A 15433-nucleotide genomic window follows, 5' to 3' on the forward strand; every position below is an offset into this window, starting at 1 on the left:
TGCTGTTGAATGTTTCAGCGACCTGCTTTTAACTGAATTTTTATCGTTGATTTTTAATCCCCTATTTTGCCTTATTTTGCATAAAAAACAGCTCTGAGGTTGCATTACACCCAGGTGGAATGTAGATTTTCATTAGCGGGCGGAGCAATGTATGTCCGATTTTACCTTTTTTGCACGGTAGACTAGTTCCTACACTTTGGAACTCCCCCCCTATTGACAGCAGGCAGGCGCTTTCCTTGTGCTCCTTTTCGGCGCCTGCTAAAAACATGTTTGTTCAGACAAGCCTGGCCTGATGTTTAGAAAGTTTGATGCAAGTTTTAACCTGTTTTCAGTCTTAAACGATTGCTGTTAATTTTCCTTACTGAAATTTTTTATTGCTTTATCTCTTTTGTAAACCACTTTGAGATTTTTAAAGTCAAGCAGTCTAAAAAATTTATGAAATAAATGAAATATATAATGCGGTTGTGCCTTGGTTCTTGAACGGAATCCGCTCGACTTCCGAAAATGTTCGAAAACCAAGGCACAGCTTCCGATTGGCTGCAGGAAGCTTCCTGCAGCCAATCGGAAGCTGTGTCGGACATTCGGGTTCCAAGGAACGTTCACAAACCGGAACACTCACTTCCAGGTTTGCGGCGTTCGGGAGCCAAAACGTTTGAGTCACAAGGCGTTCAAAAACCAAGGTGTGACTGTACACTCATACACCTTCTAGCCTGCATCCAGAGAAGCGAGTAACACAGAGTTCAAGGACACATTTCCAGGCAGGCAGAATTACTCGAATAGAGGAATCGGGCCTAGGGAGATTCTGCAAGGAACAGAGAGAGAAGCTAAGCTAGGGTTGGGCTAGGCGTTAATGTGCAAATAGGGACCCCTGTCACTCACCCTAACCTTGTGAAGTGGGCAGAAGTTCACTCTGGATTGCCAGGGGTAGATCTCCCAGGGGGTTTGTCTTAACTTGCATAGCAGTATGGGCGTGTGGTTTTTCGGTATAGAAGGATTTGCGAGCACCCTGTTCCTCTAACACTTATTTCTTTCCAAAAATGCATATATCACTTGACTGTAAACCAAAAAAACAACAGCAGCAACAGCAAAATCCCTGGAAGTGGTTTGCAAAAAGGAATAAAACAAGGAAATGACCAGTAAGAGAAAAATGGATAAAGACAACTTTTTAAAGCATTAAAGGAAAGAGATTTTGCTAGAATCCTTGGGATTGAGTCCTGCTTTTTAACTTTTCGCTGCCTCCCTCCTCCCTCCCAGGTTCCTCATCTTCTTCGATGATGGTTACGCCTCCTACGTCGTCCAGCCAGAGCTCTACCTGATCTGCAGGCCTCGTGAGTTTGTTTGTTTCAGTCCAATTGTTCATTTATCTAAACGGGTGTCTCTTCTGCCTTCTGAGGGTGTGAGGCTTTTCTCTCTTTACAAAAACTGTGTGTGTAGAGGGAGGTGGCAAGCAACTGAAACAGCAGCATTACAGTAAGGGAAAGGTGGTAGCAGCTTTGTATCCCTAAGGTTTGCTAGGCAACTCGAAGCGCCTTCCAACTGTTTCAGCAAAAAAGGAAGCACATACAGTACGCTAAAACCAGCATTATTTTATATATATATATATATATATATATATATATATATATATATATATACACACACACATACACACACACACACACACATACACACACACACACACACACACACACACAGTGGTACCTCGGGTTACAAACGCTTCAGATTACATACGCTTCAGGTTACAGACTCCGATAACCTAGAAATAGTGCTTCAGGTTAAGAACTCTGCTTCAGGATAAGAACAGAAATCGTGCTCCGGTGGCGTGGCAGCAGCAGGAGGCCCCATTAGCTAAAGCGGTGCTTCAGGTTAAGAACAGTTTCAGGTGAAGAACGGACCTCCGGAACGAATTAAGTACTTAACCTGAGGTAGCACTGTATACACACACACATATACATACAGTATACATATACATATATACATACATACATATATATACACCCACACCCCATTCAGTGCTTTTTTTCTGGGGGGACGCCTACCCCTAAACATTTTGTGAACTTAGTTTGGCCTCATTGAGGGGCAGCATTTCAATATGAATAGGATACACACACACACACACACACACACACACACACACAAAGTGATACCTCGGTTGTCGAACGTAATCTGTTCTGGAAGACGGTTGGCTCCTGAAACATTCGTCAACCAAGGCACGAAGGGCAGGCGGCAATTTCAATTGAGAAAATTGGAAAACATGCAGCAGAAGCATTTATTTCTGGGTTTTCGGCATTTGAAAACCGAAACATTCGGCTTCTGAGATGCTCGGAAACCGAAGTACCACCGTGTGTGTGTGTGTGTGTTTGTGTGTGTGGTATTAAATCATCCAAACTACCCAACAAGGCCACAGATCAGGGTATCTGGCTCTTTTTGAAGTATAACTCCCATCATTCCCTGCAGGACCACTGGTCAGGGATAAGGGGATCCAAAAAGATCTGGGGAACCAAGTTTGGGAAACCTTGCTATATAGATAATTAAAAGCCAAAGGCCTGATGAAAAAGGAGGGTTTTTTTGCCTGGCACCTAAAGACATGCAGTGATGGTGCCAGGCAAGAGCCTCCCTTTATAAGTTGCTTTGTGTGGATGATGAAGCTGGAAAGGCAAGAGAAGTATTTTGAAAAGAGTTCCGTGCTGGGAAAAAATCATTTTTTAAATTCCTTCCTTAAAAAAATAAATAAATTAAAAGCAATCCGTGTGTTTTCCTTCCACCAGTCAAGAAGTCGTGGGAGGACATAGAAGACATCTCGTGCCGGGATTTCATCGAGGAGTACGTCACGGCGTACCCGAACCGGCCGATGGTCTTGCTCAAGAGCGGCCAGCTGATCAAAACCGAGTGGGAGGGGACCTGGTGGAAGTCCCGCGTGGAGGAAGTGGACGGGAGCCTGGTCAAAATCCTCTTCCTGGTAGGATCTGCTAAGGTATCGCTCACCCTTCCTTGCCTGCTTTGGATTATCTCTCGGTCGGAATACAAGTGGGGTCCACTGCCCTTTCCGCGTCTTTCCCAGGACGCGAGATTCGTTGCTCCCCTACAGGACAGGGGGGGTGAACAGCAGCGGATGCAAGAGACAAGTGCTGAACTGCCGGGCCTTTGGTGTGTGGGTGGGTACAAGCTCCCCCTACAGGACAGTAGGATGTAGCGCACCAGAAGCCCAGTGTGACCAAGAGATGGGTGCTAGGGCGGGTGTTTGCGTACATACTTCCCCCTACAAGTCAGGAGGGTACATAGTCCAGTGTGACCAACAGATTAGTGCTGTACCACTGGACTTCTGGGGGGGGTGGTTGTGTTGACACACTCCCCCTGCAGGACAGTAGAATGTAGCACACCAGAAGCCCAGTGTGACCAAGAGATGGGTACTGGGGTGGGTGTTTGTGTACATACTTCCCCCTATAGGTCCGGAGGGTACATAGCACAGGAAGTCCAGTGTGACCAAAAGATTACTGCTGTACCACTGGACTTCTGGTGTATGTGTGTGTTGACACACTCCCCCTGCAGGACAGGAGGGTGTACGGCACCAGAAGCCCAGCGTGACCAAGAGTGCTAAACTTGTATGTGTGCATTAATCCTTTGACCCTCCCTGACGGAACTGAGCCACGGTGCCTTTTTGCTCTCCCCGCACTGCCAGGACGACAAGCGCTGTGAATGGATCTACCGGGGATCCACCCGCCTGGAGCCGATGTTCAGCATGAAGACCTCCACCGCTTCCACCCTGGAGAAAAAGCAAGGAGGGCAAATGAGGACTCGCCCCAACGTCGGTAAAGCCAGCCGCCTCCTGTCTTTCTGAGTGCCATTCTGAGAATTGCCCGTGACCCGCATTGTCGGGAATGAGGAGGGGGAGATAACGCAAGGGTGCCCTTAAAGTTCGTTAAATTCATGCATCCCTTCCCCGAAGCAATTTGCAACCAAACCAGAAAAAAGAATATAACAACAGGGGCCCACATTTTGGGACACAGCTGTGTGAAATCGACTTGCCCGCCTCTGTCTCCAGGCTCCTCTCCTGTCCTAAACTTTTCCTTCTCTCTCTCTCTCTCTCTCTCTCTCTCTCTCTCTATCTATCTATCTCTTTCTCTCTCTTTCTCTCCCGCCAGGGGCCGTCCGGAGCAAAGGGCCGGTCGTCCAGTACACGCACGACTTAACGGGGAGCAGCTCCCAGTTCAAGCCCGTGGAGCCTCCTCCGCCAATGCCTGTCGTGATGTCCCAGCCGGTTTCGCCCCAGTTCATTGACGTGGAGTAAGTCGCTGAGGATTGCTCCCCCGATGGGGAGCCTGGGAGGGTTATTGCTTGCTCCGTTCGCTGGCGGGCAAAGTGGCATCGCTCCAAGGTCTGCAGGCTGGCAGTCTTGGGTTTGGTGTGTTCAGCTAAAAGCATAGCTGTCAACCGTCCCTTATTTGGCGGGAAACTCCCTTATCCCAGTGCCGTGTCCCACTGCTGTCCCTTATGGATGATGTCCCTTAAATTTCCCGGGTTTCAAAGGAAGCAGCTCCTCTGCCTCCCTCCCTGCCGGCCAGCCAGGGAGGAGGGAGGCTCCAACTGTGTTGCTTGGCTGCTCACCCAATAAGGAGTCTGAGAATGACTGGGGGGTGGAGCTTGCATGCCTTGTGCCAATCAAATCGGCCGCGTTGCCTGGGGACTCGCCTTTGCTCAGCGCTTCCCAGCGGAGAGGTGACGGTGGTTTTCCTTGCTGCATCCCCTTTGCCGGGTTGCTGCGCTGTGGGAACCACCGCTTGAGGCTTCGTTTGGCTGCTGGCTGGGCTTTCTGCCTTTGGCTCGGAGGGGCTCAGAAATCGAACATACCTGTGCCCGGAAAATCCCTTATTTTGGCTGCTGGTCCCTTATTTTCGAGGCTGCTGGCCCCTTATTTTCAAATCTGTAAGTTGACAGCTATGAGCTAATAGGCTAAAGTCAAAAATGATGAGAGAATCTTTCCACTTGAGACCCTGCGTAGCCACCACTCCTTGGAACGAATGGCGCTGGTCTTTCCCTGCAACCCTGGACTCCAAATCCCATCATCCACAACAACTGCTCGCACTTGCTGGGAATGATGGGAGTTGGACTCCTAGGACAGAAGCAATTGCCCGGCGTACTCCAGCCATTTCTCCCTCCTTCCTTAACCTTGGGAGTTTTGTACTGAATCTCTCGCTTTCCTCCTTTTGGCGCAGAAGCCTCGAGAGCCAGCTTGCTCAGGCCAAGAAGCAGCAGGTGGCGAAGAAGAGCACTTCGTTCTTGCGTCCCGGTTCGGTGGGATCGGGGCCGCCCTCCCCGACCTCCCCCATCCTGAGCGAAACGCCTCCCGTGGGCAAGACGGGCGTGACCCAGCAGTTCCGGTGAGTGTCAAGAGTTGTGAAAGCACACACAGCAGGGAACGTAAATAGCCATATCGCCATCCCTTGCTGGCCCTGCCTACTCCATGGCAACTCTGCCAGCTTCTGTGCATTGGGCGGGCAGGGCGAGGGGAACAGGAAGGTCTAAAGCTGGAAGCCTACTCCGTATTAATCCCCACGACGGGGCGAGCTCCCACTTCTCTGTCCCCGCTCCTGCCAACCTAGCAGTTTGAAAGCACACTGGCGCAAGTAGATAAATAGGTACCGCTGTGGCGGGAAGGTAGACGGTGTTTCCTTGCACTCTGGTTTCCGTCACGGTGTTCTGTTACACCAGTAGCAGTTTAGTCCTGCTGGCCACATGACCCAGAAAACTGTCTGTGGACAAACGTCAGCTCCCTCGTCCTGAAAGCGAAATGAGGGCCACAACCACATAGTCGCCTTTGACTGGACTTAACTACACTTTTTGGACAAACAAACCCAGCAAAATCCACTTACCAGAGGCAAAAGTGGGATGGGCATACATACCATTAGCATCCTTTCATCTTCTCAAATCCACCCCCCTCTTGTTTCCAGCCTCAGAGGTAGACAGAGACTTAAAGAACAATCCTGAGTATAGGAAACCAGTTTAAGTTAAGTTGGTGTAAGTTACTCCTGTTCCATACTCCCTTCAGGAGCCAGACTGAGCCTGGCAAAGAGAAAACAAGCCATAAATGTGGACTTTGACTTAGCATCATCATCAGCCAGTATGGTGTAGTGGTTGAGTGAGGATTCGAACCCTCGTTTTCCAGACTATAGTCTGACACTCCAACACACCAATTTCTCCAGTGTGGTGTAGTAGTTAAGAGCTGTAGACTCGTAATCTGGTGAACTGGGTTCGCTTCCCTGCTCCTCCACATGCAGCTGCTGGATGACCTTGGGCCAGTCACACTTCTCTGAAGTCTCTCAGCCCCACTCACCTCACAGAGTGTTTGTTGTGGGGGAGGAAGGGAGAGGAGATTGTTAGCCACTTTGAGACTCCTTAAAGGTAATGGGACCCCTGATCATTAGATCCAGTCATGGCCAACTCTAGGGTTGCGGTACTCATCTCTCTTTACTGGCCGAGGGAGCTGGCGTACAGCTTCCAGGTCATGTGGCCAGTATGACTTAAGCCGCTTCTGGCGAATCAGAGCAGTGCACGGAAACGCCGTTTACTTCCCGCCGGAGTGGTACCTATTTATCTACTTGCACTTGGATGTGCTTTCGAGCTGCTAGGTTGGCAGGAGCTGGGACCGAGCAACGGGAGCTCACCCTGTCGCGGGGATTCGAACCGCCGACCTTCTGATCGGCAAGTCCTAGGTTCTGTGGTTTAACCCACAGCGCCACCCGCGTCACTCTGAGACTCCTTAGGGTAGTGATAAAACTGGATATCAAATCCAAATGCAAACAGCAGAATAGAAGTGCCGCAAAATGAGTAACTCTGCTTTGTGCAGGCCAACGGCGGCTGAAAAGCGGGGGCGGGTGGGTGGATCCTGAACCAGCTGCACCCGTTGTGCTTACTGCCAGCCCCCCTCTTTCCCCAACCCCACCCCAATTCTCTCCCCGGCAGGTTCTCGGGCGCCCAGCCCTCCGCCAGCCCCACCCCGCAGTTCTACGGCATGATGGACCGGGTGCCCAACGACCCCAACTACCGGGCCCCTGTGGAGAAGCTCTTCTACCTGCCCCACGTCTGCAACTACACCTGCCTCTCCCGGACGCGCCCCTTCCAGACGGACCAGCACCGCAGCCGGAACCCCCTCCTTGTCCCGCTGCTGTACGACTTCCGCCGCATGACAGCCCGCCGGCGGATCAACCGCAAGACGGGCTTCCACGTCATCTACAAGACGCCGTGCGGGCTGTGCCTGCGCAGCATGGCGGAGGTGGAGCGCTACCTCTTCGAGACGAACTGCGACTTCCTCTTCCTGGAGATGTTCTGCCTGGACCCCTACGTCCTGGTGGACCGCAAGTTCCAGCCCTACAAGCCCTTCTACTACATCCCCGACATCACCATGGGCAAGGAGGACGTCCCCCTCTCCTGCGTCAACGAGATCGACAACACCGCCCCGCCCCAGGTGGCCTACAGCAAGGAGCGCATCCCCGGGAAGGGGGTCTACATCAACACCGGCGCCGATTTCCTGGTGGGCTGCGACTGCGAGGACGGGTGCCGGGATAAGTGAGTGGCTTCCTCTTCTCCCCAAAACCGGCTGGTGGGTGGGAAGGACCCTGTTTCAGCTGGCGGGCCCTCCAGTTATTTGCAGCAATGACTTGTTTTGCGTGGGGGTTGTGTTCCTGACCCCCATACAGTGGTGCCTCGCAAGACAAAAAGAATCCGTTCCGCGAGTCTCTTCGTCTTGCGGTTTTTTCGTCTTGCGAAGCAAGCCCATTAGCGGATTAGCGCTATTAGCGGCTTAGCGGGCTTAGCGGATCAGCTGATAAGCGGTTTAGCAGCTTAGCGGATCAGCTGATAAGCGGCTTAGCGGATCAGTTGATAAGCGCCTTAGCGGATCAGCTGTTAAGCGGCTTAGCGGCTTGGGATCAGCTGATAAGCGGCTTAGTGGCTTGGGGAAAAAGGAAAAAAAACCCGCAGGAACTCGCAAGACATTTTCGTCTTGCGAAGCAAGCCCATAGGAAATTCGTTTTGCGAAGCGCCTCCAAAACGGAAAACCCTTTCGTCTAGCGGGTTTTCCGTCTTGCGAGGCATTCGTCTTGCGGGGCACCACTGTATGTGTAATCCCATCCACCCCCCTCTTCCGGCCACTTCCGGGGACGGCGCTGTCTGTGCACGCCAGTTGGATGCACCTAGTTGTTGCCTGTACAGTGGTACCTTGACTCCCATTCGACTCCCAGAACCATTCGGAAACCAAAGCATGGCTTCTGATTGGCTGCAGGAGCATCCTACAGCCAATCAGAAGCTGCACCGGGCGTTTGGCTTCCGAAAATCGTTTGGAAACTGGAATACTCACTTCCGGGTTTCGATTGTCCGGGAGCCAATTTTGTTTAGGAGCCAAGGCATTCGGCTTCAAGGTACGGCTGTATTTGTTTATTTATATGCTGCTCAATGGTGTGTGTGTTTTTAAGACCCCAAGCAGTTTAGAAAGAGAATAGAATAATGAAATTGTTGGTTAAAAACAAGTCTTCGAAATATTCAAAAGATAAAAATCAACAGTAAACCAAGAAAAAATCAAAACGTACATCATAGCTCAGTCAGGTCAATCTCAGCGTTGTGTGTTTGAGCCCCACCTAGATTCCTGTATTGCAAGGGGTTAGACTGGATGACCCCTGGGGTCCCTTCCAATTCTACAATTCTACGATTCTACGAACGGAAGGCAAGTGAATGGCTGCTGTAGGTGCTGCCAGCTGCTGAGAATCACAGATGAGGAGAGTCCTGTTCTGCGTGGCTGAATGGGCTCTGTCTAAACAGAAATTTTAGCTGTCGCAGTAAAGGTTACAGCACAGCCGCCTGCCGGATATCAATAGTCGGGGAGTTCCAGAGGGCAGGTGCTGCTGAAAGATCGGTTTCTAACAAATGCAGAGCGGGTGTTATGTAGCACCTGGGGGCAGTGGGGGTATAATTATGATGGGGCTCGTTTGTTGCTTGCAACTCGGAAGGTCTCTCAAGTGACTTACAGCACCTTTTAAATCCATAAACGCGACTACACTATATCTATTTATTTATTTCAATTAATTTGGAGAGTTTCTGCCCTGCTCTTCAGCTGCAAAGGCTCCCAGGGAGACTTAAGTGCCATCCGTTAAAAAGATGGCAATCTCTGCCTGCAGGCTTACAGTCTAAATTAAAGACCCGACACGCAAAGGAAAAGGGATGGAAGGATGGGGGGGGTGTAACAGAATTGAACTTGGGCGCCAATTCTTTAAAGAGCTGTTCTGGCCGTGTTCTCCAACTGAACGGGAGGTGGGATTGCAAACCACTCTGGGGCTGCTGTGCAGAGACCCCTGGGGCGCTCCCTGGCCTTACAGCTGGGGGTTTGGTTTCCTGACTTGAGCCCCACACTTCCCCCCTCCTCCTCGACAGGTCCAAATGCGCTTGCCACCAGCTCACGATCCAAGCGACCGCCTGCACCCCGGGGGGCCAGACCAACCCAAACGCCGGGTTCCAGTACAAGAGACTGGAAGAATGCCTCCCCACAGGGTAAGCTTTCTTTGTTGTTGTTGTTTTTTAGTTGTTTAGTCGTGTCCGACTCTTTGTGACCCCCTGGACCAGAGCATGCAAGGCCCTCCTGTCTTCCACTGCCTCCCGCAGTTTTGTCAAACTTATGCTGGTAGCTTCGAGAACACTGTCAAGCCATCTTGTCCTCTGTCGTCCCCTTCTCCTTGTGCCCTCCATCTTTCCCAACATCAGGGTCTTTTCCAGGGAGTCTTCTCTTCTCATGAGGTGGCCAAAGTCTTGGAGCCTCAGCTTCAGGATCTGTCCTTCCAGTGAGCACTCAGGGCTGATTTCATTCAGAATGGAGAGGTTTGATCTTCTTGCAGTCCATGGGACTCTCCAGAGTCTCCTCCAGCACCAGAATTCAAAAGCATCCATTCTTTGGCGATCAGCCTTCTTTATGGTCCAGCTCTCACTTCCACCCATCACTACTGGGAAAACCAGAGCTTGAACTATACAGACCTTTGTTGGCAAGGTGATGCACCGCTCTGCAGCCCGACCGGAGGAGGGCAGCCAAGATTGCAAGTGGTTTTGGGAAGCCCTAGTTGCATGAGAAGCAGGCGAAGGAGTATGTCATAACCTGGAGAGGAGTAGCGTAAGAGGAGAGGGTGGGAAGCCATCCCCAGAGATTTGAAAGTCTGCTGAAAAGATGGAGGGGACTTGTCTTTTGTTGTTCCAGAAGGAGGAACCAGGAACCACAAGGGGAAGGAATTCCTGGGGAGCAAATTTTGGCCAGACATTATATGCTTGCTTGTGTACTCCCATGATGGTTCCTTATTCCCCCCCCCCCTTGGCTGATGAGCGCAGGACGTGGTTCCAGCATCCCTGACCGACGGTAGCTTGATGTCTGCTTAAATACCTGCGGCGAAAGAGGACTAGATCAGGAGTACTGACCTACATGGACCGAGTGGCCTGACTTGAGTACGAGGCAGCTTCCTGACTCTGGGAACATTGCCATCCCTTGTTACCAAGAAAGGTGAAGCAGGCACACTCTCTGGGCCTGACGAGGAAGTCCCTTCAGTGCTGGACTCCAAACCAGCTTTCACTCAGAAGCATGAGGACTAGAAGCTTCCTTTCTTTTTAGAGGAAGGGCTGTAGCTCAGTAGCAGAGAACCAGCCTTGCCTGCAGAAGGTCCCAGACCCCATCCCTAGGGTTTCTAGGTAGGGCCAGGAATGTCCCCTGCTTGAATCCCTGCAGAGCTGGGTCAACACTAGAGCATGGGTAGGCAACCTAAGGCCCGGGGGCCGGATCCGACCCAATCGCCTTCTAAATCCAGCCCGCAGATAGTCTGGGAATCAGTGTGTTTTTACATGAGTAGAATGTGCCCTTTTATTTAAAATGCATCTCTGGGTTATTTGTGGGGCATAGGAATTCGTTCATGTTTTCTTCAAAATATAGTCCGGCCCCCCACAATGTCTGAGGGACAGTGGACCGGCCCCCTGCTGAAAAAGTTTGCTGACCCCTGCACTAGAGGGTCCTCAGTGGCTTGGCTCGAGATCAAGGCAGCTTCCTGACTCTGGGAACGTTGCCATCTCTTGTTGTAAGATGGGTGAGGCAGGCGCACTCTCTGGGCCCAGTGAGCAGCCCTTTCCATTGCTTGACTCTCCCTGCATCTTCTCCCCTCTTCTTCCTGGGGCTCTGCCAGCGTCTACGAGTGCAACAAGCGCTGCAAGTGCAATCGGAACATGTGCACGAACCGCCTGGTGCAACACGGCCTGCAAGTCCGGCTGCAGCTCTTCAAGACGCAGAACAAGGGCTGGGGCATCCGCTGCCTGGACGACATCGCCAGGGGCTCCTTCGTCTGCATCTATGCAGGTATGGGGCGCAGGGCCTGGGGCCTCTGCCTCTCCATCTGTGGGGCAGCTGCCCTAAAGAGCAGCGTTCATGTGCCAAAGGAACTGGGATTAAGCAAGGCCGCTGCACGTAGACATAGCTCCAAACCGTGGTTGAAACAAGCTGTGGCTCACAAGCTAACAGCACCCTATGGCTTCACATTGTGGTTCCCTGGCAGAAAACAAACCATGGTTCAAATGAGTCTCAATTAGGCTAAACAAACCATGGTTCGAATAAACCTCACCTGGGCTAAGCAAACCATGGTTTATAAATGTGCAAACCACATTGTTGGTGGCCATTGCTGCCTCCTGTGGGAGGGAGTTCCATACTTTAACTTTGCACTGTATGAAAAGAAGTCCTTTCTTTTATTTGTCCCAAATCTTCCAACACTCAGCTTCATTGGACGTCCAGAAGTTTTAGTGTTCCTCACCCTTCATATTTTACTGATTTTCAGATATAGCAGGCCTGAAGAAACAATAAATGTAATGCCAACCCCCTCCCTGGAGTACAGAGATAGTGTTAAAGAATAGTACACTGGAATGCAGACGTAGGTTGATGCCGTGCACGAGAAGAAATCAAACAGATGTCTCATTCCAGTGTCCCATCAGAAGCAGGCATGTGAAGTAGATTCAGCATAGTCAATAAAATTAAACCACCTTGTATAGGAAGCTGTGTATCTTCTTCCAGTACGGAGATTCTGTTAGTTTATCCATAAGAATGATGCCCCGTGTCTGTGACAATAGTGCTTCCAAAAGGCCCGTATTAAAGAGTTCTCCAGTGTCTGGCTATAACAAGTTCAGGAGCAGCTAACAGCTGAACCATAAGATATTTATTAGACAGATCTGGAGCTCGTGGAAAGTAAACCAATTTTTGGATCAGGCGAGACAGATGGTTTGGTGATCTGGTGTCGTAAGCGAGGCAGGAAAAAGTGTTCCCCATTCTGTGCATACTTCTATAAACTTCCTATTTCCAGCTTTATAAACTTTGTATCTTGAACTCACAAGCTCACAATTAGCTAGTCCCGCTGTACATCGGGGAGGGCTGTGTGGAGAGAGTCTCTTCCTTTAAATTCCTAGGGGTTTATCTGAGTGAAGACCTGACTTGGAAAATCAATACAACCCAGGTGGTTAAGAAAGCCCAACAGAGACTCCATCTCCTCAGAGTATTGCGGAAGAATGATGTCAATCAACATTTGATGATCTCCTTTTACCGGTTCACAATAGAAAGTGTCCTTTCCTACTGCATCATAGTGTGGTACACTGGTTTGACATCAGCTGATAGGAAGTGCCTACAGAGGGTGGTGAATACAGCACAAGATATTATGGGCTGTCCCATGAATCCGCTGGATGAAATAGCGGAAGAACGTTGCCTCAGGAGAGTGAGGAAAATTCTCAGGGATGATTCACACCCTGGCCAGCACTTTCTTGATCTCCTGCCCTCAGGCAGAAGATATAGAAACACAATTAGTCGCACTAACAGGTTCTATCCGTGGGCTGTTAGGCTGCTGAATGAAAAGATAACAACAGGGCAACTGAGTTTCGGGCTTGGTGGGTGTGCCTCAGTAAACGAGGGGAATTAAGACTAAGAGAGCTGAGTGGCAGCTGCTCGTGTAATCTCGTATACAGTGAGTTGTTTTGTTGTTTAGTTGTTTAGTCGTGTCTGCCTCTTTGTGACCCCCTGGACCAGAGCACGTCAGGGACTCCTGTCTTCCACTGCCTCCCGCAGTTTGGTCAAACTCATGCTGGTAGCTTCGAGAACACTGTCCCACCATCTCGTCCTCTGTCGTCCCCTTCTCCTTGGGCCCTCTATCTTTCCCAACATCAGGGTCTTTTCCAGGGAGTCGTCTCTTCTCATGAGGTGGCCAAAGTACTGGAGCCTCAGCTTCAGGATCTGTCCTTCCAGTGAGCACTCAGGGCTGATTTCCTTCAGAATGGATCAGTTGGATCTTCTTGCAGTCCATGGGACTCTCAAGAGTCTCCTCCAGCGCCATAATTCAAAAGCATCCATTCTTCAGCGATCAGCTTTCTTTATGGTCCAGCTCTCACTTCCATACATCACTACTGGGAAAACCATAGATTGAACTATACAGACCTTATACAAGTTGTACAAGTGACAATAAAGTATTTCAATTTCAATAGTGTCATGAGTTTGTAAAGGTTTATGTTTCCTAGCCGAGAGCTAAGGGTCTCTCTCTCTTTCTCCCCCCTCCCCCCGCTGTTTCTCTCCTTGCTGCCCCACAGGTAAAATCCTGACGGACGACTTTGCCGACAAGGAGGGCCTAGAGATGGGCGACGAATACTTTGCCAACCTGGACCACATTGAGAGCGTGGAGAACTCGAAGGAGGGCTACGAAAGCGAGGCCAAGTGCTCTTCGGACAGCAGCGGCGTCAACCTGAAGGACGACGAGGACGAGAACTCGGGCTCGGAGGAGCAGGAGGAGTCCAACGAGGAGAGCTCGGACGACAACTTCTGCAAAGACGAGGACTTCAGCACCAGCTCGGTCTGGCGAAGCTACGCCACCCGGCGACAGACGCGGGGCCAGCGGGAGAACGGCGTCTCCGAGACGGCTTCGAAGGACTCGGGCCTGGCCCGGCAGGCCAGCCACGAGGAGGCCGCCCACTGCAAGCCCCCCCTCTCCGAGGAGACCTCCAAAAACAAGGTAGCCTCCTGGCTCAGCTCCAACACCATGGCAGACGGCTTCCAGGACGACAGCCGCTCCTCGTTTCGCACACACGAGGCGGGCGAGGCGAAGGCCGCAAAGGCCGAGCCCCCGGACGGCGAGAAGGCGGCACCGGGAGGCCGGGACGATTTCGGGCTGGAGGTGAAGAAGAAAGAGGTACGGTTCCTCTCCCCTGCAGTGTTCTGTGGATAGATTTTTGGCGGCCCTCTCTGTCGGGTTTGGAAACACGTGGACTACACCCGTGATTTCTGCATCGCAGGGGATTTTGCTCAGGGGTCAGCAGACTTTTTCAGCAGGGGGCCGGTTCACAGTCCCTCAGACCTTGGTGGGGGCAGCGGACTATATTTTGCAATGCAGGCCAACTCTTATTAACTATTTCTGCCTAAATGTTTGCTAGGGACGCGGGTGGCACTGTGGGTTACCACAGAGCCTAGGACTTGCCGATCAGAAGGTCGGCGGTTCGAATCCCCGTGATGGGGTGAGCTCCCATTGTTCAGTCCCTGCTCCTGCCAACCTAGCAGTTCGAAAGCACAAAGTGCAAGTAGATAAATAGGTACCACTCCGGCGGGAAGGTAAACAGCGTTTCCGTGCACTGCTCTGGTTCGCCAGAAGCGGCTTAGTCATGCTGGCCACATGACCCGGAAGCTGTACGCCGGCTCCCTCGGCCAATAAAGCGAGATGAATGCCGCAACCCCAGAGTCCCTTTACCTTTAAAAGTTTGCTACAGTTTCCTCTTTCTCGCCCTTCTTTCCCACAGGAACCCGAAGACCACAGCAAACCTCTGTTGTAAGTTCTCTTTTTTCTTTTCTTCTCTGCTCTTCCTTTGTGTAACTTCGACCAGCTCTGGCTCCTCCTGGATTTCTGTCTCTCTTGGGAAAAGAGCCGGAGTGTTTCTGAACGTTCTACCAGCTGAAGAACTCCCCGCAAGCAGAAAGCTAGCATGTCAAGGGCAGGGGCAGAAGGATACAGCTCAGAGGTTTCCCCAAACCCTTGTTCACCACATACCAATGGAATATCAGTGAGGGGCTTTTCTGCCCGTTGTAGCAAGTGCCAGATGTTGTGTTTAATTGTATTTCTAATGTTGCTTTTGTTTTCTGTACTGCGTTACCATTTTCATTCTGCAGAATTCTAATTGCGATACAGTAAAATATAGTCTTAAGAATTCAGGCAAGCAGTTAAAAATCAGTATGAATGCTTAATGCAGCATGTCAGCTGAGCTAAGCTTTTGGGGCCACCACTGGGTGGTCCACGGGCTGCACTTTGGGAACCTCTTTTCCCTGACATGCTAGCCTTCTAGGTGCGGGGAGGGTTGTTTTTCATTCTCATCTGACAAACATTCAGACATGATCCAGTCACTTCAGCCAGTT

The 15433-nt window shown here is 51.0% G+C and overlaps 2 protein-coding genes across 7 annotated transcripts in view; one reads left to right on the forward strand and one right to left on the reverse strand.

Annotated features, from left to right (window-relative positions):
• HORMAD1 (HORMA domain containing 1) overlaps window positions 1-15433 on the reverse strand; it is a 578262-nt gene that overhangs the window by 106287 nt on the left and 456542 nt on the right. The gene's annotated exons all lie outside the window — the stretch shown is intronic.
• The window catches only part of SETDB1 (SET domain bifurcated histone lysine methyltransferase 1), a 35769-nt gene that overhangs the window by 14247 nt on the left and 6089 nt on the right, over window positions 1-15433 (forward strand). For 3 of the 6 annotated variants that reach the window (XM_083476954.1, XM_083476955.1, XM_083476956.1), the window contains exons 8-17: window positions 1255-1328; window positions 2769-2959; window positions 3680-3809; window positions 4143-4284; window positions 5214-5378; window positions 6961-7563; window positions 9421-9537; window positions 11199-11368; window positions 13627-14222; window positions 14824-14852. In XM_083476954.1, coding sequence (XP_083333080.1) covers window positions 1255-1328; window positions 2769-2959; window positions 3680-3809; window positions 4143-4284; window positions 5214-5378; window positions 6961-7563; window positions 9421-9537; window positions 11199-11368; window positions 13627-14222; window positions 14824-14852 — 2217 coding nt within the window. Of the gene's footprint in view, window positions 1-1254; window positions 1329-2768; window positions 2975-3679; window positions 3810-4142; window positions 4285-5213; window positions 5379-6960; window positions 7564-9420; window positions 9538-11198; window positions 11369-13626; window positions 14223-14823; window positions 14853-15433 lie in introns of all 6 variants that reach the window. The other 3 variants (XM_083476951.1, XM_083476953.1, XM_083476952.1) reach the window with 1 other exon arrangement.

The sequence above is a fragment of the Podarcis liolepis genome (genome assembly GCF_965112155.1).
Source record: "Podarcis liolepis genome assembly, chromosome: 15".
NCBI lineage: Eukaryota > Metazoa > Chordata > Lepidosauria > Squamata > Lacertidae > Podarcis > Podarcis liolepis.